Raw genomic sequence first — 26574 nt, forward strand, 5'->3', positions numbered from 1 at the left:
GATTTTGTTTATTTGTTTATCCTTTGATCTTTATCGGTTTAATACAATTTCCCAGACAGAGGATCATTAACTATTTGACTTTCATTAGTTTTTTGCTTATTTATTTGCAGAAGCTGCTTCTTTGAATTAAATAATCGTTTTGTTAGCAAAGATGTTACATTCTTTTACTTATTTAAATGGAAAACTTTATAGGAAAACAAAGAGTTTGGCATACTGAAAGACCAATGTTCTCTCTAATTTTATTGTTATATAATAAAATTTACATTATAATTTTTTATTTTATAATTTATATAATTAAATTATATAACTTTTTTTCTCCTGTAGAAAAAAATATTCCTTCTTATGTATCTTCACAGAATGGTGTAGACAATATGAAGACAAAAAAATTCACTATCTTACTCTATAGATTTTAGACTTCTAATTAAGAAAATATACTGCATGTTTACAATACCCTGTAGTTCAATACATTTACTGTAAAGCCTAAGAGTTGGTCCTTTAGGATGTATAGTTGATGTTTCTGCTCTTGCCTCTTTGATAAAACAATCCGTTTTATCTAGTAGTTTAATTCTGTATTAGCCACGGTGATTTAGTCTAAATGTGGGTGGAAGAGCTGGAGAGGGTCAGAGTGGAAATTTTCATCTTCATTTCTAAGGCTTGCTTTTGTTGATGGGAAGGAAATGATACCCACTTGACTTTAGACATCTGAGTTAATATCTTAGAACCCTTGAACCTCCTATGTAATCCCTGGAGACAGAAGATCTTCCCCGAGGGCAGTTGAGAACATCCAATTTTCATGTCCACATTTTCTTTGGAAATAGATCCATTTTCCATTCAGACAAAGTTAAATTCAGTGAGAACTGTATCTTAAAAATGTATTTAGTACTCTCTATCCAATGTGCCCTTCTTGTCCAGATAAATAATTAAGGCCACATTCTTCCGTAGCATTTTCCCTCACTTTGTCTCACATTCTTTGCAAAACAAGCGTCTTATTCTCTGTCTGGAAGAACTTAGGCAAGAAGAAGGGAGAGGCTTGCTGAGAGGTGCCTGCAGGGCCACTGGCCTCACTGGGACAGGGATTCCGAGGCCGCTTCCTGCTCTGCCAGACTGGGAAACAAATGAAGTGCGTGCAATGGGACTGGTGCTTATGTGGGGACTAAGAACAGCTCGGACATTGTGGTGTTCCCATGCTTAATATCGCTTTTAGTTCAGTTGTAGTACTGTCACAAGAGCGGGGTTTACAAGGTGTCATTGAGACTATCAGTGCTGTTTATTCTGCTTCTTAACAACATATTTTGCAGTCCCCTTCCATAGAGAGCTTGACATCCAGTGCTAAACAAAGGTCTATGTGTCCAAAGGCATGAAGTTCCCTACAGATGGCAAGACATCCAGTTATCCTGTCACCCTAATCATTTCTCTTTACTTTAAAAAGAGAACCAGCCCCACCTTAATGTATGTTTTGATAAGAAACTGCGTGTCAGTGTGCATAATTGCCATATTTATCTAAGAAGATTGTCATGCATACATTAAATCAGTACCCTTTGGTATGTAGTTTCAGGATGGTTGAGTATGACAGCCACATCTTAATATTTCTTGGGAGGAGGAGAAGCCATAACTCTTACATGAATGAATATGGTATCTGGTTCTTATATTCCATATGGCCCTGAGGCAGGCCCATGGGATTTCTTCCTGTATAGTTTGGCAGTCTGCTGCCTATTACTACTTGTTCGCATTCAGTGCTTCTGATCTCCAATTTAACTTTTTGTAGCAAAAGATCGGTGGCAGCTGGAGTTAAGTGATATTTCAGATACTCCCTTTTTTTCCCCTTTCAAAGTAAGGAAAATATTGCCATGTATATAAGGTATAACTTCCAGCAGACGAATGTTATTGGTACTCTCTGTGTCTACTGCCTTTCAGACTCTTTGCCAAGAACTGGAAGCAAAATTTTATGAAGGGACTTTCAACTGGGAGAATGTAAAGCAACATGATGCAGCAAGTCTTTTAAAATTCTTCATCCGTGAACTGCCTCAGCCACTCCTCACTGTAGAATATCTCAAAGCTTTCCAAGATGTACAGAGTGAGTAGTGTCCTTTCTGTCTCAGTTGCAAAGAAGTGATACAAGTGCAGAGAAGTGCTTCTTTGCCATAACAGCATTTTCATTAATATTCTGTGAAACCAAAAAAGAACAAATAGGGCTTCTCATCAAAAAGATGGGTACATTTTTGCTAATGTACAAATACCATTTTTCATGAAACATCTACTTCAGTAGTTTACACATAAAATAAAAGCACACTGTCATTTTCTGATATGCTTCTAATAGTCTTTAGAATTATTATAGACGAGTTATAAGAAAATTATTTAAGATAGTAACAGTTTATAAACAATATTTGTCTCAAAAGAAACCAATAGCAAAGATATAATAGTTCTGCAGAAAATCCAACAAATGGTGGTTTATACTGTTTAACGTAGTCACGGAGGATATTTTATCCATTTTAAACAGGAAAAGTTAGACCAGAATTGTCAGAACTGCTGGTCATCCTTGATCCCTTGAGATCAGTAAGTTCCTGTGAAAATGTCCTCCTTGCCAACTGGTCACCAAGACAGTAAGCATACTGATTGTAATAGAAAGAAAGCAGCTTTGTGGAGTGAGGATCCACAGACGTTAGCTCTCCAGCCAACACAGGAGTGTTGGTTTGAGACAAATCTTTTCCTGTCTTTTTGTAGGCTGAATGATGGCTCATTTCTAAGGGTACTTCCAGGGAATTCCCGTGGACAGGCAGTCAATCTTAACTGTTGGCTGTTTCACTCTCCAGTCTGAGAGCTTTTTTCAAGGTCAGAGACCATTCAGTTGGTGTGCATAGAAGCTGGAGCTTAAGCCTGTTACATAGCAGTGTTGATTTTGCAGCAATGAGCAGCAAATTAAAGCAGGCCAGAATGTTTTCAAGTGATGCTGGCAGCTAACAGCTCCTCAAGGTTGTTCCACTTAGCAGATACTGATTGGAGCCAGGATGGTTTCTGCTTGCCACTCCTGAGCTGTCTGAAGGCTTATGTGGTTTTACTTATCCAGAAAATACTTAGGTAACAGGATGCAACATACATGGAGCTAAAGGATATGATATAAACCAGACATAACACTTCATAGCCTACTATTGTTTAAATTGTCTGCCCATTGTGTGCATGCAGTGAGATTAGGTGTTAGAGAAAAAGGACCATCTTTGTGACAGTAAACAGAATTTTTCAAGAGTGTGTTTAATTAGTGTGGTTAGACTTTTAATATTTAAATGACTTAATTTAAACAACCTAGCTTGTTAATTTAAAGAACTTAAAGAACTAAAAGTAAAATGTTATTTAGGTAAACAGATGGAAAATCATGATTTAAGTAATGAATTTTAATTGTTTTGCAGTTGTGTTTTTACTTAATTTCCGAATAAAAGGTTGGTTCTTATTGCTTTTTGAGCATTGTGGCATGGGGTTTTGGAACTAAATTTAATCCTCGCTTTTATTGTATGTCTTTCTAAGCACACAGGTACACTGTTGTCACTGCTTGTATGTTTTAAATGACTATATAATTTACTACTAATTTATTCATATCCCTACTTTTTATTATGGTAGAAAGTCAGCAAGCTGTTTTTTGTTTCATAGATGAACTTTTTATTGGCTGTATCTCCCAAATAGTTTTGGAAGAAATTTATTTGAAATAGCAGTTCAGTTGGAATCCCATTAGAATACACAAAAACAGCCCTGTTGAGCTTTGAAATAGTGTAATAAAACTCGGTCGGGTGCAGGTACCCCCTTCTTCACCTGCGTTGTGTATGGCTTGATTGTTAGGAATCTGCTGAGAAGACTTGCAAGAGCACTTTCCCAAAGGCATGACAGGAGGAAGTTTATCACAACAACAAACCTAAGAGAGCTGGGACTTTCCACTGCTCCACACTGGCAGGATTTAGGAACCCTCCTAGGGAGGAGGCAGAGAAATTGGGGGATGCACTCATCCAGCATCTTGGCTGAATGACTCACCACCTAACAGTTGGGTAGATGGCAGAAGCAATGGCACTTTTCTTTACTTAAAGCTTGCCACGTTTAGTATGACATTTACTGCTGCAGATATGTGTTAAGCTTCTCTGCTATTGTCTTTATCCCCACTGGTTTGCCACTGCAGCTGCTGCTGCTCATGTTACTGGAGACCTGCCTTACTCAGCAACCTGTGGTATTCCTTTTGCGGGGGTGACCTGGGAGACGGTGCAACTGTTTAGGCAGTCAGACAAACTGTGACAGCAATTTTAAATATACCCTGTTGTATGCTGGGGCACGGGCTTGAAAAGGGAGGAACCATTAGCTGACTAGTTTTACTTCATAATGCTGCAAAATAAAGAATCACAAGGTGTCTAAAAAGGACTGCCAGAAGATTGTTGAGTCATACAGCAACTGAATCATATGAGACCATTTGGAAATTAGTATCAGAAAAGAAGGATCTGCCAGTCCTGTGTCATACTATCACAAAAGCCATATGTATGCGTTCAGCATTTTACAAGACGTTTCCACTTTAAAATCATGCTGTTTGACAAATTGACAAATGATAATTTTAAAATACTGACGTTCATGTGCTTCAATGGCAGATCTTCCAACGAAGAAACAACAGCTGCAAGCTTTGAATCTTTTGGTTATCCTTCTACCTGAAGCAAACAGAGACACTCTGAAGGTTAGAATTGCTAATGCTTTTTTCCTGCACTTTTGTCTGTTTCTGTGAACCCACTATGCACTATGACAAACAATGTTGTCTTTTAGCATTCTTCTTTTGAGTTCAAAGTTAATGCTGGAATTAATGATTCTTTCTTTCTTTCTTTTTTTTTTTTTTTTTAAATTTTATTTCTCAGAACTTTAAAAAGCAAAACAAACAACAACAACAACAAAAAACAACCCATGACTTAGGACCCAAATTCCTCCCAAATGACTTTAAAAGTATGATTTGAAATTTTTCCAGATTGCAATAATCATCTCACAGTGAATGACTTCTTCTCTTACAAGTTTTTTCCTTATTTTAGCAGCAGCAGTTATTATTTGCAATGCAAAAAAGAAAGAAAAAAAAAGTATTATAATACTATGGCTGAACATTTGCTTTTTATGAAATAGGTTTAGCTCTTTTGTTTCATTCTTCACTTTTGCCCATGTTGTGTGTTTCAACCCAATAAGCAAGAAATTTACACTTCCTATTGATACTTGCAGCACATCACTCTTGGAAACATCCAATTTGGGCTTGTCCTTTTGTAGCAAAGCCAGCCATCTTTTTCAGAATGTGCTTACTATTTTGCTACAATGAAAAATGAATTTTCAGGATTTGTATGGAATGCAGAGTATCTTCTACTATAGCCAAAAACCCCCTATTAGTTCTTATTGTTTAAACATAGCTTCCTTTTTGAGTTATTTACTGTGAGGAAGCACTCAGGAGGGTTCCTGGCTTGGGTTACAAATATCTAGAACCGAATTAATTGAAGACTGATGGTTTGTAACTGGCTACCTCTCATTCACAATGCAGTGTGGTTTACTCATGAGTTGTATACCTCACTGAACTATCTACTCCATGTTTCCATGACAGCTGGCATTATTGTGTTCACTTTCTATTTAAGAAAAGCCAATAGTAATGTTTTCAAAAGTATCTGTGTGATGATACTTATGCACCTACATAAGTAGTCTTACTCTACAGGGCTTCAAAGTCACTTGAATATTTTTGAAAAATGTTATCCACAAAATTAACAAGAATTATTTACTTCATTACTTAAAGAAAACTTGCATTGCAGTCTTGTGAAGGAGCATATCCACATTTCTTATTCTAATTGCTTTAATGTAGTTTTATTAGGTATAAATAGATTTTTCCAAGAATGTGTAGCATCATGTTTCATTCTGACTTTTTCTTGTGCAAAGCTGAGCTTTAAGTTCTGCTGTAATTTCAGGTACTGCTTGAATTCCTCCAGAGGGTAATTGATCATCGAGACAAAAATAAAATGACGCTAAACAATGTTGCAATGGTGATGGCCCCAAACCTTTTCACATTTCATGGGTTTGGCTCAAAGACTATCGAGCAAAGCGAGTTTGTTATGGCAGCTGGAACAGCAAATGTCATGCGCTTTATGATTCAGCACCAAAAACTCCTCTGGACAGTAAGTATATTCCTAAGGGGGGAAAAATACATAAATTTCACAAACAAGGCATCTGAACAAAGAAGTAAAGTGAACTTATTTCCATGATTTAAAGAAAGATCAGCCCCATCCAGCTGGGGCCTTGCTCATAGGTAGCAAGATAGGAGTGTAACAGAATCATATTTACATATTGTGGTGGAGTTAAGGTCTGATGGTCAGAGTTTTAGTATTCAGTATAAGTGAACTCAAAAATAAGTCCTTGGGGAATCCTTGTATTTGGCCTATTGGTAGGCATTGTTACAAGGAATTTATTGTTTTCTGCTTAGAGATATTCATAGCACACACGGTGTTTTAGTCCATTTCTCTTTTGGGCCAGACTTTGTATTATATAAAACATGCTTTAATAAAAACATGAACTTCTGTCATGGTTCTCAAGCAAAGCTCTCACTTAGACAGACTGGAGAACTTCAAGCTTTGCTGTCCATCAGGAACTTAAAACAATCTTGACTTTTGCTGCAAATGTGGAATAGTTACTACCGCCATGGCACAATGTAAAATGTGCTGAGTGATTTTTTTTTTCCTGAAGAGAGTAAAAACACTAGGATTCTAACTCTCTTCCTCTGAGAGCTTATTGAATTGAATATAACATCACAAGTGTAGCGTTTTTTAAATTGTTTCACAGCTTTGTATTATTTGAATCTAATTTCTACTGGAAATAGATATTTTTTTTTTCCAGTTCTACTTAACAATCTGTAAATTTACAATGTTTGATAAGTTATGGAAGTGATGTATATATCTCACTATCTATATTCATCTAGATTCCCAAGTTTCTTGTTAACCAAGTGAGAAAACAAAATGCCGAAAGCCAAAAGAAGGAGAAAAAAGACAAAGCTATGAAGAAACTTCTGAAAAAGATGGCTTATGACCGTGAAAAGCATGAGAAACAGGACAAGGTCCCTAACGATGTAAGGAAACATATCTGAAATACTATATTAATAAGATTACCATCTCTAGTGAAAAAGTGGCTATAGCTGAGAGAATATCTGCATTTATTTATCACTGAGTTTCAATAAATAGCAGGTTAATATATGGGTTTCATAGTTATGGGTTACCAGCATGACACATTTGGAAGGTTGGGCTGTTTATTTTTTCTATTTTTCAAAATATTTCTATTTCTATTTTTTATTTCTATTTTTTTCTTTAATATTTTTATTTTTTTTTCCTATTTCTAATATTTCTATTTGAAAAATGATAATCCCATAGATCGTTTCAATTTGGGCATCTGAAACAGTAGTAGGTTAGGTCAGTATTTATACAGAGAAAAAGTGTTGTGACACTTGTTATTGTACCAAGGTTTAGATTCATTTCTGTCTAACGGAACTCTGTGTTTACTTAAAAACAAAACAAAATGTGAACTCTCTACAAGGTTGCAGTATTTCATATTTATCAGTGTTTGGAAACTAAGCTCGTATTTAATTCTCATGCCCATAGGAGTTCCCACACCACTGAGCTCTGTCTCAGTGAATTTAAGTATTCCTGGTAATGTGAAGCATGCTAGAGCATGCACAGCTGCTCTCCCCTTCTCCTCTCCTTCTATCCTCCTCAAAACAAAACCAACAAGCAAAACCAAACAAAACCATTACCAACAACAAAAGACAAAACAAATGTGAAAACTGATAAACTGCTTCTTAATTAGCTATTGTCCAAGTGTCCACTCCCAACTTACTCATGTGAATACAACCTTTAGTTCAGTAAGTGACTACTGCTAGGCCCATCAGTGATGTCAAGGCATGTACACATTACGAACAAGAGTTCATAACTCTTGAAAAAATACAAAAAAAGTTCCTTGGCAATATAGTGTCATTATTTTCCTTTACTTCAGAAGTATTTTAATTGAGCTCCTCCCACTGACTTTTCGAAAATATATCTCATGCATCTTGAAATTGCTTATTATTTACAATCTTAATGAAGTTAATAATTACAATTGATAAAGCTTATTAGACTATACAGAATAGCATCTAAATTATAATGCATTTGAAATACATTTTTCCAATATTTTAAATACAGATAGCATCAAATATATGTGACCTCATAACATACTGAATACTTACCAGATTAAGGTGCTACGAAAGTACTGTTTTATGGGTTGAGGTCATATTGAAGATTCCGGTGAATTAGAGACATCTTGTGGTAGCTTGTAAAAATGCATTGGTCAGAATCTCCAAGCATGTGCATGGCAAACTCTTATTAAAAAAAAAAAAAAAAGGGGTTGTCATATTCTGCTAAAAGCAGTTCGTTAACATCATATTAAGATAAAAAATAGATATGGTGAATATATTATAATATCTGCCGGATCTGCCTGGTTTGATCCTATAAGCATACTTTTTTTTTTTTTTTAATCTGCAAAAAGATGGATCCTTATCTGCAGCCAACATCTGCTAGAACCATATACCTATATCCTGTCTATACCTAAATGAGGTTTCTTTTGTATGCAGTATTTGACACATCGTTAAATGTCTGAAATGAACTAATTCCTTGGGTGATACCTAGGCATATTTTCATATTTACTTGAATATATTTGAAGTAATCTGTACACAGAATCTGCTATTATCTACAATTTTAAAATAACACTAATTAAATATTGACATTTGTTTTATACTGTCTAATAAAAAGAGGATTCTTTGAATACAATTCAGTTGAATTAACATGAGCTGACACTTAAAGAAATGCTGCCATCCCCTGTTCAACGTGGAAATAACAGCAAATACACTGAAATAGGCAAGTGCTTTTGCAATCCTCAGAGGATTTTTTATAATTCAGTGCTGTTGATTTTTGTAGTAAAATATGCCTTTTTAATCCACTAGAGACCTAAGACTGGAATGTCATGTAATACTTACCCAAACTTCATCCCCAAACATAAATGTAAAGTTGCTTTTAAAGAATTTTCTTTAAGCCCTAGAAATCTCTGGGGATTCCCTGCAAAATTAAATGGTAGATTTTTTATGAAATCCTTCGTTCTTATTCAAAGCATTCCATAACTTGGGTGCCTGAGAACGTGTACTCTTAAAATCATATTCCCAAATATGATATGGCTTCATTGTAAATGACTTTTATACATTTTTCCATATAGCTAAAATTAACTCAGTTCTTTAAGAAAACAAAACAAAACACACTTTTTTTTTTTTTTTTTTTTTTTTTAATTTGAATTGACTTAATTTGAAATTGAGGTGATTTAACTGTGCAGTTTGTGAACTGAACTCCACTCTTAGTTGGCAAGTGAGGTACTTAAACTTTTGGTGAATCACTGCTCTGGAGAAAGCTGTTTGTAACTTTTAGAAGTTAATCATCCTGCTTGCAGCTGAATAAAAACTAAGTGAAAGTTGCTGTTTTCTATCACATGTTATGGTACCACATGTAGTTAAACATATATAACCAGAGCTTGTGTCACTTCCATAATGTTCAGAAATATCACAGTATCAGCATTCTCAATGACAATCAGCTCACTTGTTAATCTGCATAAAGGATAAAATTTCATCTTATCTCTGATGAGGCCTTTCACTCAATGACATTTCTTCTTTTAAGACAGAGGTTAAACAGAAATTATTGTGTAAGGGGAGCAGATTTGGGGCAAAATCTCTGTACAGCAGGAAGAGCAGTTAATGGGGCTCATGAAGGCTGATTGCTTTTTAGAGCACCTACACATACAGCTCTACAGCCCATGTTTATGTTAGGGAGCAAGTCTTTATGTTGCTGTTGGTGTGCGTTGTGCCCTAGGCCAGGCAAAGAAAGATGCTCTCAGGACTAGGTATTTAACTATTAGCATAGCCAGATTTATACCATCTGTCACTATATTCCTGTCATTATTGTTCCAAAATAGCAGTCGTGTTGGTGGCACAATGCAATGCTAACTGGACGTCTCTAATACAGGTTAGAAAAACCAATGTGTCCTATAGCCATTCTGTTTGTATATGTTATACATGTTTGAATTTTCACAGTATAAATTTATTGACCCTTGCTGAATTTGTTGTCCACTGTAATTCCAGATTATTAACTAAAAATATAGGTTCCTGCTAATCCATGTCCCATTAGACAACCTAACACAGAATTGTGTACTAAAATGAAAAAAATTTACTGCACTGAATTTCATGAAAGACCGGTTATTAAATAACCTTTGCATCCTTGAAAGTTTCCTTTCCTTTTGCCAGAAAGTATGATCCCAACAGTTTGAAAAATGGTAAAAGATGTTTAAACAGGAGTTAGCTTTCTAGTGAATAGCTACAGCCATTATTTCAGTAGGTGGAGGCCTTAAAGATAGATACAGGGAATTGCTTTTTGAGATCAGCTGCAGCCTGATGAATCTTTGATTGCATGTTTACTATGAAATTCTCAGTTTGCTAATTCTTAATGGTTTAGACATAAATAAACATAAATAGACATTATTATGTCTATTATTTTTAAAATTGATAATAAAAGGACCAGATATAGAAGGATTGTCTGGTTAAAATTACTTACCACAGCAAATCACCTATGTATGTTAATGAGCCTTTCTCAAGCTGTGCTGTGAAGCTGTGCTTCTGATTCTGATCACAGTTATACTTGTTCTCTATTAGTCTAGTTCAGATGGTTTCAGAGAAACTATTCTAGATTCCTAGGTGCCCAGATTTGTTCGTTGATTTTGGAAGAAGAAATGTTCAGCCTTAAAATTGCAGTAAACAGTGGGGAAAAAAAAAGAAGTGAATGGACTGTCATAATCAACCTTGGCTACTGATAGTTTTACATTTCTTTTCCTATCAAAATGAATACATTATGGTAAATGGTAATACGAATAGAAAAATTACCTTAAGATTTTCAGGAACAGAAATTAGGACCTTATTCACAAATAAATTATGCCTTCTGTGATTTCAATTGCATGTACTGTAAGTTGAACTGAAAAAACATCCTTTGGAGCCCTTTCTCTGTAAGTAATATATATGACTGATATTCATCATCAAGGATTTCTGAGTAGAAATAAAATACAAATCCATTATGTAGTCATACCTGCAGGTTGGCTATCAGAATATATTCTGGAGAATAAAAAAGTAGAGATAAAAAGCTGCTGTAGTGAATACCTGTGTTAAAAGGAAATGATACTTCCTGAAAAGAGGAATCATTTAAAGTAGAATGACCCATGAATACTTTGTGATTTTTTTTTTTTTTCCTCCATGAAGATCAGTTTAAATGAAAATGGAAAGGTTTCTCCTGGAAGTTTTCATAGGGGTGGTATGGAAGAGTTGCCTGGCATTCATGCCTACAGCAAGTCTTTTCCATATAAATCTCATGCGCTTCTTATCATACCTAAGAGTGTTCTTAATAGAGTGGTATTTGTTATTGTTATTCTTAACATCTTTGAAAAATAATTAAATACTACTGTTCTTTTGTTCTAAAGTTTTTCTTGCTGTTAAAAAGAGATTTGAAGTTCTGATGTAATTTACTGAATTTCTGTGTAGTTCTCATATTTCTGCAGCGAAGTGCAGTAGACAGTAGTGGAGTGCACTTACAGAGCACTGTACTGTTACTTATTCCATACTGTATTTCGAGAAACTCATCAAAGCCAGCTGCTAGCAGCTTTGTTCCAACACCATTATTGCTTTACAGGCTGATGTTCCTCAGGGAGTGATACGGGTGCAAGCGCCTCATCTTTCGAAAGTTTCCATGGCAATACAGCTGACAGAAGAACTGAAAGCCAGTGATATAGTAGCCAGGTTTCTCAGCCAGAAAAGGTACAAACACATTTTTATTTTCTTAACTTGTCAGGAAAAGTGGATTTTCATATTTTCTATCAAGGAAAAAAGTTTTAAAACACTTTGAATCCAAATGAGTTCACGGATCTCAGGGTCAAATTTATCCTGTTAGAATACATGCGTGAGGAATTAACCTAGTGTTTCTAATACCACTAAAACTCATGAAGCGTTCAGAAATGCATGAGTGCTATTAATAGAAAATGAACTGCTATTTAGTCTGATTCGTAAGGAATATGTTTGCAACTTTCTGGGAAGTAGGAAGGATCTCTAAAAGGTAAGTCGGAGAAAGAAATGAGAAAAAGAGAAAGAAAGCATTTAATTAAAAATCCATTTATATATAACTGTATTATAGGTTTTGGAATATAAATATGTGAAAATGTTGCTTGTGCATTGATTTAAAGGAAAGCTACATTTGAGTCATCCAAATCCATTTAGAAAGGGAAAAGTTTTAATCAAGCTTTTACATCTACTATATATATATAGTAAGAAATCAGAATAGACTTAACATCAATGAATTAACACACGTGCATTATATATAACTATTCATACTAAAGGAATAACATGATGCTCTGGTTGAGATCAAGAAGCCGCTTTTTCCTAAATGCTGTTTACAGGGGCTTAAACTTTTGACAGAAAGCTATTTTCTGGCTGCACCAAAGCATATTTTATTACAGTTAAGCAGTGAGAAAAATAAAATCTCTTGATAATTTGAGGACTTTATTCTTCCACTGTCTGTTTTTTTACTGCTTTTAGTTGCAGCAAAATTATAAACAGCAAGAATGTGGTTTCCCCTACCCAACCACTTGGCTTTTTCAGAAATGTGAAGTGTGTAAGGGGAGTACTTATTTTTGCAGCAGCAGTGAAAGAAAAATTAGAGGGTAAATATCAGGCTGCTTGCTAATAACAATGGAATGCTTTTCTAAAATCCACAGTTTCTTCATGCCTATCTTGTTATGCCTTTTCTGTAGTTTATTGCTCACTTGCAGGACTATTCATTTGCACTGGCATGCATGGGTATTCTTGTTCACTTACTGTATCAGTAAATGAGTATAAACACAAAGGGTTTACAACTGGTCCACTGCTAATCTTAATTAGCATAACTTCTCCCAGACGTGTCTCAGTGGTTGGTGCACAAGCTCTTTTGCAATACAGTTAATCAGTGTTTTCTGTTCCTGACAGTGGAAATGTTCAAACACTCAAGAAAGAAGAGGTCTTTCTTTATGAAATAGGAGGAAATATTGGTAAGGATGGCTTCTGAACAACTTCTCTTGCTATAATAAGATTGCTTGGCGCTTTGTCCGTGCACTTCACTGAGTGATTGCATTTATTCACATCCCTAATTCTCCCTGACACTGAGACAGAAAGTTAACCTTGGGGAGAATGAAGCAGAAAAGGTGATATGATCGTCATATTAGTAGTACATTATTATCTCTCCTAGAGGAAGATGGCTGCTGTTACAGGTGTTCCTGGTACATATGTACAATGAAGAAGCATAAAAAGGTTGAATAGAAAGGTGCTTGAAGTTCATCTTCTTCATCTCTTTGTATTGAGGTGTAATAAATGAACTTACAGCCCTTTATGCTCTGCATTACAGTTTTGCTTGCAGGTTCCTACAGGGAAATAACCACTGAAACAGAAAAGTGACCTAGTGATGAAAGACGGTTAGTCTATCCTGCTCTGTGTAACCATTGATTAAAGCCAATAGCAGATCAGCAAGGTTAAGTCCAAAGGATGATTTTGAAAGCAGTTCTAAAATTTTCTTTGATGAATGCAAAAGTACTTTTACACTAGGAATCAGTTCCCAATCACAGTATTTTTCTTATATTGAGAAAACAAACCAAAAAAAAACTAGAAAACACTTCTGTATTGAACTTCTGTATTGTATTGAACATCTTACATTTGCTTTTACCTTTTGAAGCATGGCCTTTTATACTTTATTTGAAGCTTTAAAATTCCATGAATACCCAGTACTTTTGTACTCTGCAATTTAAAATCCTGTATATAATTGCTGTTTTTAGCATTCTTCCTTTTTATCTTTCTACTACTTTAAATCAGTTTTTCTAAACTGAAAAATTTTAATTTAAATAAAAAATAACACTTTCTTACTTTCCCTACAGAAGATATGTTTTAGTGTTTTTTACAAAGTCTGAAGGCAAAAAATAAGTTACTAAGATATGCGAATGCCAGATGAACATATTATCTGCTCTCTTGCATATCCAGTATGTATGCACATTTGCCGTGCCTGTTAAGCAGCTTGTGATCCCAGATGTACAACTGTTTTAAAGGAGGGGACTATCTCTTTTATTATATAGAGGTGTTACTATTTTAGAAAAAGTTTTTGCAGCAGAACTCCTGTGAAACTGGAACAAGCTAGTATCACTTAAACATGTGACGGAAACTATACGTCTCTCTTGGAGCAAATATGTGGTCGGTTGTAGATTTATTTATTTATTTTTATTACGGAGTCGGTTAGAAAGTTTAGATGCTTCCTTGGTCTGAATTGTCTGAATTAACAGACAATTTTAACTTTGATCACCTCTTACAAATGCTAGTCTTTATTAATGCTCTCAGCTGAGATAAGAGAAGCTCCCTGATTTTTACCTGCTGTACAGGTAAAACCAGCTGTCCTGATCTTCCGTTTCTTTTCTTCTGCCCGATGGGACTGACTCATGCACAGGGAGCCGAAATGGGAGAAGACTTGACAGGCTCATAATACACTTCTGTGCTTTCACTCATAATTACAATATGAGCAATGCTGCCATGCTTTCCCCTAGCAGATGGGGCTGGTGAAGTCTCCGGACTTTATTTTTTTTGAGTACTCAGTACACTGTAAGGCTTCCAGGCACTGCGCAGAACTTCTGCTATTGCTTTGTGACCAGGAATGGATACAGAAATGATAACTCACTGTCCCTGTGCTCCCATTGAGGGGCTGGTCCAGAAACATGGGTGATACATGGCACACAGGCTGGGATAAAAATGCCAGAGGAAGGACAGGACCTGGCATTGAGAGGGGGTGGAGAGAGCAGAGGGAGCCTACTCAAGCAGGGAGTCTTGCTGGCTTGCCTGCTGCGAGCAGGGTGTCCAGACAGCTGGCAGGCAGACCTGGCTGCAGTGTAGCACCTCTGCTTGCCTCCTGCTTTAGGAGAACATATTTCAAAAACGTCTGGCTGGCACATTAAAGAGATTGCGAGCCATTTAGCCCAACCGCTTGCACGGCAGAGTAGAAGAGGAGCTGTGATGCACATCTGCAAATGCATGAAATGATGCTTTGCCTGTGGGGTAATGGGGGGAGTAAGCAGATCTTGCTGGATCAGCATATGGTATTTTTGTCATAGCTACTCGACATAAATTAATTGCTTGTAGTGCACCAAAACCATTGTACTGCTTTTCCCTCCTTTGATAGTAACCATTGCAAGTGCTATCCAGAAGTACTAACCAAGAGGAGCAGGATGGGGAGTAATGCCTTCTTAGCAAGGACAAACCTTGCTCAAACTTTTGATTTCGGAAAGGGAGAATAACCTGAAATTTAGTGGGCTTCCATGCAAATTTGAATTAACCACAAGAGAACCAGGACCCTGCTTTTCTTTTTTAAAACCTTCACACAGGGGAGCTCCCATGCACCTGATCTGCATGAAGAATCAGACACAGTGCCACAAAGTTGAACTTCCTACAGCTTCCCCAGTGACAGTCCATGCTCTCTTTCCTCTCTGCTCCACTTCTTCCCCTGGCCATGGGAAGGATAAGAGCACTTTTAGGCTTTAGCTGTGTTGTCCATTGTTAAATACCGCAGAGGTAGCTTAAAAAACTAAATGGATCACAGCAGCAACTTTGAAAATAATTTCATTTTGTTGTTGTTGTTGATACTAATGTAACCACACACCTCTTTTTTTTTTTTTCTTCTTCCTAGGGGAACGTTGCCTTGATGATGATACCTACATGAAGGACCTATACCAGCTCAACCCAAATGCTGAGTGGGTTATAAAACCTAAGCAGAGTTAAGCTCACAACAAATGGCAAAAGAACAAACAACCTGTGGACTTTTAATGCTGAATGTTTCAAAGGGATAGCTTGTCCTTTCAACATTCAACTGTATTATATGTATTAATAGAAAACTACCTTGTTTAAAAAAATAAGGTGGTGGAAACCCAACAGTGATTACCAGTAAATTTTCACTTTTACTTACAGCAAAATATCAGAGATAACAAATGAGTGGGAGAACTGTGTTATGAGAATAAGTCAGTTAAATATTTTAATGGCACTAATCTACCTTGATGATATGCCCATCTGGTAGGCTTTGTTTCAGAAGAATTTATTTTTCAAACAGATGCTTAACCTCTTTATATTAGAGATCTACAATCTGTTTGTGTAGAAGTGTGTGTTCATGTAGGTTTTTGCAGTGTTATTACACTGGAGAACCAAATCCTGATCAGCACTTCTGGATGGTACAGTATTAAAAACATTTAAAACTGTTTCCCAAGTAAGTGTGAAATTCACAGGAAAAACCTGCAACATAATATATTTCGTCTTTGGAAATCCTAATTTTTTCACTTTCTAAATGAAAAAAAAAAATATTTGGAAAAAAAACAACAACAACGACTGTGAAAATGCTTTCTATGCAGCTTTTTTGCTAGATATTTTAAATATTTTTTATTCTTATTCTGGTTGATTGTATTCTTGATACTATTTTTTTAATAGGACCATATGACAAGGTGAGTAATTTTGAAGCTCACCACTCCTGGCAGTGTCCTTTCTGGAATATTGTCATCTACTAGAAAGACCTCTAGGTTTTTCAGCAGTGATAATGCAGACATGTTGCATAAACTGGTTCCAGGTTTTTAGGACATCTGATAGAATGCAGAGCATTTTGTGAACTGCCAAAACCTGCCAATTACTAGCACAATAAAAACTTTCAGGATTAATAAAATAAAATAGCTGTGGAGAGAAACTGTAGGCTTGGTTTCATAGCTAGCAAACCACCAACCTTTCACTCAAAATCAGTGTAAAGGTCTGCCGTGGAGTTTATGTAGGCTTTTTGGATGTTATCTACCATCTGGGCTATCATAGATGAGGCTAGAAATCAAGTCCTGATTTCCTTGACTGATACTGTCTAAACCACTTAAAAATTAATAGTCCAACAATGAACAATTGCAAATCCTTCTCTTTGCAAGGGAAAGACTGAAAGCTCCCTGTGGAATTCGCTGATAATGAATTATAGACTGACATGGCTTATTGCAGCGCGAAGAGCTGTGGACTGTAGCGTCAGAGCCCAGGTCCCACAGCAATGCTTTGGGCTCACTAACCTGTGTACCGCTTTACAATTTATTTGAAAACTAGCTCACCAGTGCTTAAGTGCTCATACCTGTGTGCTGACTACCTGAAGTAACTACTGTGAAATTATAGCTTAGGAACTAAGTATTTTCTTTCAATGCACACACAATTAGATTGACCTCTTAGGGAATATTCTACATACAATCAAGGACTGGATTAGATTTTTTTTTGACTTGATCAAAGCTGATTAAAGGAATCAAGGGCCTTTCTGCTGAGCTTTGGATATGGGCCCTGTGCTGTTCCCAAAATAACCACTGGAACTCTCCATTTTCTGTACAAGCAGTGAAAGAAAACTCTGAAAGGTCATCAAAAAATTAGGCACCTACTGATTAGTTATCCACAGCGTACGAACAATTTGGGGGGTGTAAGTATTTATTGTTTTTTAACAGCTATCTTGATTGGGAGAGCATGTAGGGAAGGATTCTCAAATGCAGGGTGAATGAAATGTGAAATTGTTCTAATGTGGTTGTACTGCCCCCGCTGCTCCATCTCATCAGGTACCCCTACATGCTGTTGCACTGTGCCATTATGGGCAAACCCCGTGAGACAAATAGTTTTTGTCAATAGAACAAAACACACCCGCTGTCCTTTAAACATAAGGGACAGAGAAACGGTGAAATACTTAGGTAAATATTTATGAATCTAATGTAATAAATAGAAGATGTTTTGTCATGTAATACAAAAATGATGCGTGTTCTTTATAGTTCTGTAAAAGATTGCTTGCTACTGCAGTGCTAGCTGTTATTTTAAGCAGGAGCAAAGTGCAGAGGATAGAACAGCTGTACAGTTTCAGCGTAAAATTACAACCACCCTCTGGCTATGATCTTTTAAATAACTTTGTTTCTGGTTTAGTGCCATTATCTTTTTTAATTTAAAAAGCTCTTTTATAATTAAATATGTTTTTTTTTTCTGAATTCTCTTCTCATTTATTGTGTTAGCATGCAAAACACAAACGACACCAAGCGGCGGTTACTTTTTAATTTCACAGTTTACATCTTTGCAGGTAGTTTTGTAGTTTTGTGTGTGAAGAGAGAGCCTGCTCGGTATGTTAACAGCAGCCTCACAGCCCCGGGGGTGAAGGCCGCAGCAGGCCGTGCAGGCTGCCCAGCACCCTGAGGTAACACCTTGCGAGGCAAGGGACCAGCTGCCTGCTGGGTGCCCACTGAAACCTCCGTCTCTCTACCCCTCAGCACCCAAGAATTAAGTGCCACCAGCCCCCAGCTGCCTGCCACCTCCTTGGCTTCTGGGCTGCCCTTCTCCGAGACCTCCAGAGGCCACCATCAGTGGTCCCCTCTGATGCCATCTACCCGGTGTTTCTGGAAAGCCTTCAATAAAACACACACATTTAGTAAGCATTTAAGAGTTAAATTGCAGCAGAAATCTAACTTGGTGAGAGGTTTGCTGAGTGATTTCCTCTAATGCACGTAAATATATCTAAGGATTAGATCTCTGTTGTACTTCTATTTCTGAAAGGTTGCAGCCATGCAAAAAGAATGAAATGTGTATTGCACTAATTTTATAGCAGTGTTCACAATAATTATTTTTTATGTAGAGCAATGCTTATAGGATCTTAAAACCATTATTTGTGTTTGCACACAGACTGCATCTGAGACAGGTAAGTACTTCTCATCTCCATTTAGCAGATGGGAAAACTGTTCATAAATGGCTTGCCTGCAGCCAGAAGGGGCAAAATCAATCTGATTTGTAGAAACCGAATATAATCCTCCAAAAACTGTTTTAAAAATCTGCTGTATCGCCAATAATGGGACTTCAGCAATCACGAATCTGACTTCAGGGGACTGTTTTAATAAATACAATACTGTGGTTTTTAGCCTGGTTTCCAAAGAAAAGGTGTCTGGGGTAATCTCGCTGCCTGTGTGTGTCTTCCCCTAATTACTTTTGAATCTGCTGGCAGACTTCAATCATTTTTGGCAAAGGGAGTGGGGGAAGGGAATGTCTCAAAAATAATTAAATTTCTACAAGCTTCATAAAACGAGACAACTGGAAGGAAGACATAGGCAGGACAAGTCCTTTGATCAAAGGAAGGATGACAGCATAAATTCAACCTTTATTTAAGCACTGGAACAGAGGCAGGAGAGAGGACGTGTGGGTGCTCTGACTGTGGAAGGAGCCCAGAGGCAGTTTGCATCGCCCGTGCTCGTGAAAGCCCTCGCCTGCCTTAAAGTCTTAGGAGGCTTCCTTGCTGTCTTGTTGCGAGTAATTGCTGCTTGTGCTGCAGCTGTTCTCGTGAGCTGGCTTTTGTGGTGCAGCTTCTCCATAGCTTCTGATTAGTGTGGCTCCTCCCTTTTGGGCTCAGCGCCTAAACGCACACCCTCCCTGCTGAGCTGTGCCCACAGTTAATGCAGTTACCTGGGAGGTGGGTGGCAGTGTGTCTGCTCCCTATTCTTGTAGGTCTCTTGGGAGTTACCTCCATCCTGGACAAAGATCAGGTCTGAAACAGGCCAGTATGAAATGGTAGATTTCACAAGGAGTAGCAGGAACAAAACTTGCCTTTCAAGTTGTTCTGAATGATGCGGAAGTGCTGGTTCAAAATCTCTACAGATGTTACTGCTCCCTGCTTGCTCACTTTTGGGATAATTGAAAGGATCTGATGTTCTTTTACTGTCTCCGTAAGACCAATAAGCAGCATTCATTCATGCTGAGAGCCAAAGTCTGTGTATTTTACCAGTATTTCTTACCATTATACCTCTGTAATGCATTGCTCTCAAAAACGTCTAATTTCTGCTTCAGTTGGCTCAGCTCCTGTGCTCGTGTGTTTAGCCTCCGGATCAGGTCCTGCAGGTAAGCCAGCTGTGGGTTTCTTTCCCATGGGATTCTCTGGGTTTTCAGAGCAGAGAAGCTACTATGTGGTTACATGAAGGTGTGTTTGCCATCCATCCTAATTCACTGCTGTGCTGGGATAGCAAGCGAGGGGCTGGAGCCATGGTGGATGCATGCCCGTACCTCCCCGTTGGACAGGACATGGCCAGCCACGTGTCTGCCCCTGGTGTGTCTGTGACTGACTGTGTAGCTCCACTGCCTCTGCTCGGTGTTCCTCACAGTGTGGGAGCAGCACGTGGCAGCCCAGGGCTGGTGCTTGCGTGTACACCTCTGCTGGGTACGCGCTGAGAATGCCGGGAGCTGCAACACTGGTTACACACCTCTGATAACCTCTAGTCATCTCTTTGGCAACATAAATAGTAGTGAATCAATACCTGCTGGAGAAGGTGAGAGTTTAAAATACCATATAGTGCTCAGTTAAAATACCATATAGAGATGTGCCCTCTACCTGTGGTCACTCGTGTGTTCCTGTCTGTTTTTGTGCTGTGCTTCCCGACATCCGTACTGGCAGCCTTTTGACTTCCTAAACTGAGGTATTTAAATTAATGTTTTACTTATACCTGCAGATAGTCACAAGGTACGTAACTCATTTATCTGAGGTGATGCCTCAGTGATGTACAACTGCAGTGTGCAGTTGTCTGGATGTGGTGAAACTGTGAGGACTGAAATGCGCAGAAGAATCTCACAAGCTTATGTGAGTTACTGCAGTAGCCTTTGCTGGTTGTCAACGTGCAAATGTGTAACTTGCTCCAAGTGACCCAGAATAAATGAGGGAACACATAGTTGTTCAGAAAAGCTCAAGCATCTGATTGAGGGTCCAAGCCTTGGGCTGCATTAAATTAGCACCTGGAAAACAGTTTATTGCTTATTCACTTTTTTTCCCTAATCCAAGAAGAGATAATTAATTAAAGTCTTGCCTTCTGATTTTGGATTAGTCTGAAACATTGTATATGTAACCTAATATAATTGCCTTAATCATATTGTATGCTCCCACATTTTGTTGTATAAGATGTAAAGCAAATGAGCTCCCAAACTCTTACTCTGGATGCTCATCCTCTGCCAGAAACCATCCTTATTTATGAATCTGATTAAGTCTGCATGAACAGAGGATTTTTTTTTTCTTTTATTTTTTATTTTTTTTTCTTCCAGCAGGAACCACAGCCTGAGTAGGTGAAAAGGTGTTGAGGCTCTCATTGTGGGGAGCTGCACATCCGTGAAAGACAGAGCTGAGAATTGCCTATCTCAGTATTCCAGTCTGGCTCCTTTTCTTCAGTGCAGTCTCATGCTTACTCAGTACAGTATTTTGCTTCTCTGACTGTAAAATCTTGGGATGCAGCCAAGTGACATCCATCAGGGATGTTGTGTTTTGTTTAAAATACTTGATCTTCAAATAAGCTGTATCTCGTAGGGGTATAAGGATGATAGAGATAAGAGCAACTTTGTGAAACCATTATTGTGCAGTCTTGGAATCCTAGCTAAAACCTGTCCTTGTGCTTTTAATTTACTATTTTGAACCAAAAAAAAAAAAAAGACTTTCTTTTCATTGGGTTTAGCAGGGAGACAAAGGGCAACTCTGGCATAGTTACAAGTTCAGATATATTTTTTTTGCAAAAAGAGGTCAGAAAACATACTATGCAAAACCCTTTTTAGTCATTTAACCTTTCCTATAAAAAAAAAAAAAGAAAAAGCATTTTTTTTTTTTGTAATAAAATACAATTGTAACAAAATACAAATACTGCAGGGAAGGTATTCTGATTTTGCTCCCGTTCTGCTTGGCTAGATGGTAGAGAGAATTATTCTGGAAAAAAATAATATCTTTGTGTGAATATGAAATAGAGTACTTCTTGATTATTCCAATTCCTTCCAAGTTGACAATCAATTCTGTAGACCAAATGTTACTGTCATCCATGCAGAAATGCTTCATCAGATGTCTTCTACGAAGAGCTGAAAGCAGAGAACACCCATGCCCCAGTCAGCCTGGAGTGAGGAAATGTTCCCCTCTAGATGGTGTGTGTGCTTTGCTTGTTTCCTTCTTTTTAAATTGGGTGTTTTTTTTTTTTTTTTTTTTCTCTCTCTTTGAAGGCTGTAGTTGGGAATATTGAAAAGTGAGTATAATTAGAAGTATTTTTCTGTACAACCACAATGTGGATGTTTTGGGAGTAAATATGAAATACACATGATTACAATAATATGCTCTTCGTTTTTCTTAAGAATTTCTAGTTGCTTAAATCTGCTTGGATCATTGTAAGAGGAATCAACTTAATAATGAAAGACTTGCCAAGCAAGTCCAAAACACTGTTGGTAGGGCTAGGAAAAAAAAAAAAATCTCCTGAATTTTACCTGTAGCTATGGTGTAGCCTGAATTCTAAAAGGCATATTTTGATATGCTAATGAAGACAGGACTGATGGTGTCCCATATACATGTATGTTTATTGTGTGCTGTCTCCCGAGCCATTGTACAGGTGAGATGTCCTTAATCTTATAAAATAATATCCTAAAGATTCTCTTAAAAAATGCTGTGTGGGCAATACTGATTAGAGTGGCTATTTTTCATTTATCTCTACCTTTACTTTTAACTAATTTTAGCCCTCCCAATTTTTATAAAGCCCATTAGCAATATGCAAAAAGTGTGTTTAATTGCTTTTGAACCTCTTCAAGCTGATGGCATTCACCACATCCTGTGGAAATGAGTTTTTCAGTTAACTGTGTGTTGTCCCTTTGGAAGGGACTTCCTCACACAGTAAACAGTCCTACGTGTTCAACTTTGTCATGTCTCTTACGGTTTCATAGGCCTTCTTGGTTTTATCTTTTCTCTGGTCAGAGTTGCAGCTCTTTTCATTGTCCTATGTGCAGAAACCATTCCAGAACTTTGGTCATCTACACTGCTCTAGTCTGAACCTTTTCTTGTTTTGCTCTGTCCTTTCAAGTTAGGGGAAATCAGAAAGGTACTTTGCAGTTGCACGTTTTCAGAAGGTGAGTATGCAGTGGTCTATAGCAATTCTGTTGTTCTTTGTACCTTAATGATTTTGTGTGTGTGTGTGTGCATTTTTAATCACCAAGTTGACTTTTTCATTATTATTTGTATTAAATCAGTGATCTTTCCTGTCTGCTGGTGGACAGTTAAAAGTCAATCACTGTGTATGCTGTTGAAGACCTTTTTTTCCCCTATTAATTGCGAAACTTACCAACACTGAATTTCATCTGTCATTTTTTCACTAGTCAGTCCTGAGGTCACCAGTGTCATGAGGTCCATCTGGAGCTCTCTGCAGTTTATTTAAAACCTTCAGTAATTCAGTATTAGCAACCACCTTTATTGCTTCACTTATTCACTCCCACCTCCAGACTGGTTGTGGCTGTGTTGAAGGGCATGAACCTGAACATTACACCTGCCTGCAGTGAGACCGTGTGTTTGTACCTTTTCTTACTTCGTAAACAGATGTTTATCCATGTGAGAACTTTTTCTTCCAATCTTCTTCCACCCTTCCAGCAACTTTATTTCTTAATTAAGACTTTTGTTGACTATTTTTGGGGGGGAGATCTTTCTCATCCATGTGCTATGGACTTCCTCAAAAACTCTCCAACAGGTTCGGGAGTCATGACCTTACAGAACTGTGCTCTTCAGGAAAGGTTTACTACAGCTAGCAATTCAGCTGTGTCACTTGAATTCTTCTTAATTTGTGGGTGAAGACCATCTGGTGCCGGTAAGTAGCTAGTGTTAATTTTCTTAATTTTATTTTTAATTGCAGCTTCTCTGATCTCCAAGCCTCTTCCAGTATGTGACAGTCAGTGGTATGCTCATGGCTGGGTCAGAACAGCATGTTCTTCCTTTCTCTGCCTAGGATTTGAATCCATAGGCTATCTGTTATTTCTCTGTAAATCCACATCTCTCCCTCGTGTATGGAATTTGTATCTAAGATTACTACATTCTGCAGCATATTAGTCCTCCCTCTGCTCCCTTACCTCCCCACCCCATTTTTTGATATCCCCACTGTAATAATTTTCTTAATCAAAACCAGGTGTGTGTGTGTATATTTATATTATATTTATATTTATTATATTTATATTATTTATTTATATTATATTTATATTTAAAGACTTCTGGTCATATTTCCCTCCCTCTCTCCCCCCTGTTAAATGGCACTCTTCTGCTCCACTCTTGTCACTTGCCTTTATTTGAAATTGTGGAGCTTTTCTGTAGGTGATGTCGCTCTGAACAGTATGCTCTTCTACATCTGCCTTTGATTTAAAATTTTCCCATAACCTTGAAAGTGATAGCAACATGGTTCTTTTTGGACTTAGGTAAAGGATATTTTTCTCGTACAATTTTTCCTCTCTTCCTTCTGTTCCAGAAATTTCCTCAGATGCCACGGGACCTTCTGTACCACTTCTTGTAATATTGTAAGGTACATTGCAGAGAATGTTACCACTGGTGGTGCAGTCTTTAACTTACTACCTAGTCTACTTTTTGTTTGTAAAAGTATAGACCACAAAACAGATCCCCTCCCCTCGTAGCTTTCTTCACAGCTTATGAGGTTTTTAACCCTTTAGGCCATTTAGTCTCAAAAGTCACAGATAGGAACAGTTTCAGCGATAGCACACAGTATTGTCTGCCCTTCTAAGAACAAGGGCCACTGTCCTGACCCCATTTACAGAATGACTTCCGTATTCATTAACTTGATCTCTCACTATGAGGCTTCTTGCTACATCAGCTCCACCACAGAGATGGTAACTTCATGTATTTTTAGCTAAGGAACAAATGGAACAGTTCAGGTGGACTCCGTTGGTTTCTAGCACCTGGACAGGCACAGAGCTGTTGAGGCACACAAGCTGCTGCTAGTGTGAACCTCTGCTTCTCACACAAGCTGAGCCAGGGATGTTGCAGGTGCTGACACTGTTGGAGTGCCTTGGTGACAAGCTTCATGGTTGTCTCGAGACCCTTGGGGAATCACTGTGCCTAGACTGCTCATCTTTTCCGTGCTGCAGTGTCAAGACCTGTGCTTTGAAGCTTCTGCCATGATTATGGATATATTTTGTAGGAGCAGCATTGTTGGCCTGCTCTTTTGCACTATTGTAGCATTTTGTACATGGTGGAAGGAGTTCAAGAGTGTCCAGATCCCTGTGCAGTTTGCCTTTGAATGCTGTCTTAAATATATATAAATGTAAATTTTGCTTCAGACATGTCAATGCAGCTGTAAGACCTTTCTATTGCCCTGTAACACCTTCCCTGTAGTGTGCTACTCAAAGGATGTGATTCTCACCTGTGGGCAGCTCTGCTTTTCTTTACCTTTTAAATATTTTACTTCTAAGTTTTGCAGCCAGTTTCTGTTGGACTCCGTCCTGGAGCAGCTCCCAGTTCACAAAAGCACAGCAATTCTCTCATGGGATTCACTTAAATAAAGTGGCTGGGACCCTGGCACATTAGCAGCACAACAGTTTATGTCAAGGTGTGCTTTGGTGTACGAGGCAGGAGGAATTGTGCTTCCTAAATAGGGCTTTGTAATTTCTTTGCTTAATGTTGTGTGAAACACTTACAGTGCCTCTTGAGACTGAGGTTTTTGTCTCCTTAACAGGCTGCATCAGAAGAGGCAGTGAAAGTTTCAAACCACTCATTCCTTGCACTGCCAGTCCTCAGCTCTCATCTGCAGCAGCTCTCTTTCAGGGCTCCAGGTCACATTTGAAAGCACACAAACACTTGCCAGCACCCCTGACCCTACGGCCCTGAGAGCTTGCTGAAGAACCAAAATGAGCAGAAGTGAAGTGTAAACCTGCTTTCTCCCTGCTTTTTCAAAAGAGAGTGCCTCTGGAAGGTCAGCACTGCACTGAAACTGTCCCTGTGAAGGCCACCTGTTTTGATGGGGTACCTCTGAGTGGCATTTCAGAAACTGAGGCTTGTTGGATTGTTGGTTTTCTCATCAAGGGTTTTTTCCAGCACTTCCTCTGCTTTCTGACAACTTGATTATTAATTACTACTAAAAGAAAATCTTGTTTGAATGCAACTTTCCCCTTATATTGTTTGAATCCTAATTGACTTTTTTGTCCTTCCAGTTCAGAAAGTATTTTCTTTTCCAACTCATAGTTTTTTTCCTCCTTCCACCCCTTTTTATTGCTTTCTAGTATACCTGTGCTGTTTCAGCATCCCCGTGACCTCAAAGGCAGCCATGCCACGTGGACTGAAGAAGGGCAGCAGAGTATGCTTTATATTTGTAACCGAGCAGCTAGGTTTCTGCAGGCACTCCACATATTCAGGCTTACAGTGACTGCAAGCACCAGCAGCCCTGTGCCCTTAAGATTTGTCTCTTCATTCTCATCAAAGACCTGCTTAGAAATGTTAAACAACCTCTGTAATTACCCAGTCTTTCTTAAATCCTTTTTCATGTGTCACACTTCTCACAAATGCAGTTCATTTCTGAATGAAATAGCGTAAGTACAAATGATCTTTTCTAAAGTTATTAATGTGTTTCTCCTCTAACCTTTTGTATCACTTTTAAGTATTT

At 37.8% G+C, this 26574-nt stretch overlaps 1 protein-coding gene and 1 long non-coding RNA gene across 7 annotated transcripts in view; both read left to right on the plus strand.

The window, feature by feature from the left end:
• Positions 1–18153, plus strand: part of ARHGAP18 (Rho GTPase activating protein 18) — a 90871-nt gene extending 72718 nt beyond the window's left edge. For all 4 annotated transcript variants that reach the window (XM_038177097.2, XM_038177096.2, XM_072036018.1 and 1 more), the window contains exons 9-15: positions 1915–2074; positions 4614–4696; positions 5946–6152; positions 6950–7096; positions 11766–11890; positions 13091–13152; positions 15819–18153. In XM_038177097.2, the coding sequence (XP_038033025.2) occupies positions 1915–2074; positions 4614–4696; positions 5946–6152; positions 6950–7096; positions 11766–11890; positions 13091–13152; positions 15819–15910 (876 nt within the window). In that variant the 3' untranslated portion in view covers positions 15911–18153. The remainder of the gene's footprint in view (positions 1–1914; positions 2075–4613; positions 4697–5945; positions 6153–6949; positions 7097–11765; positions 11891–13090; positions 13153–15818) is intronic.
• Positions 18154–19338: 1185 nt separating this feature from the next.
• LOC119716464 (uncharacterized) lies at positions 19339–26381 on the plus strand. Of its 3 annotated transcripts, none has more exons than XR_005264546.2 (6): positions 19339–19689; positions 19991–20041; positions 21994–22087; positions 23665–23781; positions 24430–24483; positions 25651–26381. It is a non-coding gene; the product is annotated as an uncharacterized lncRNA (long non-coding RNA). The 3 variants fall into 3 exon arrangements; XR_005264548.2 differs by having other exon boundaries at positions 19339–19616; XR_005264547.2 differs by lacking the exon at positions 25651–26381 and adding an exon at positions 24963–25306.
• Positions 26382–26574: the final 193 nt, after the last annotated feature.

This window comes from Anas platyrhynchos, chromosome 3 (assembly GCF_047663525.1).
Source record: "Anas platyrhynchos isolate ZD024472 breed Pekin duck chromosome 3, IASCAAS_PekinDuck_T2T, whole genome shotgun sequence".
Classification (NCBI taxonomy): Eukaryota; Metazoa; Chordata; class Aves; order Anseriformes; family Anatidae; genus Anas; species Anas platyrhynchos.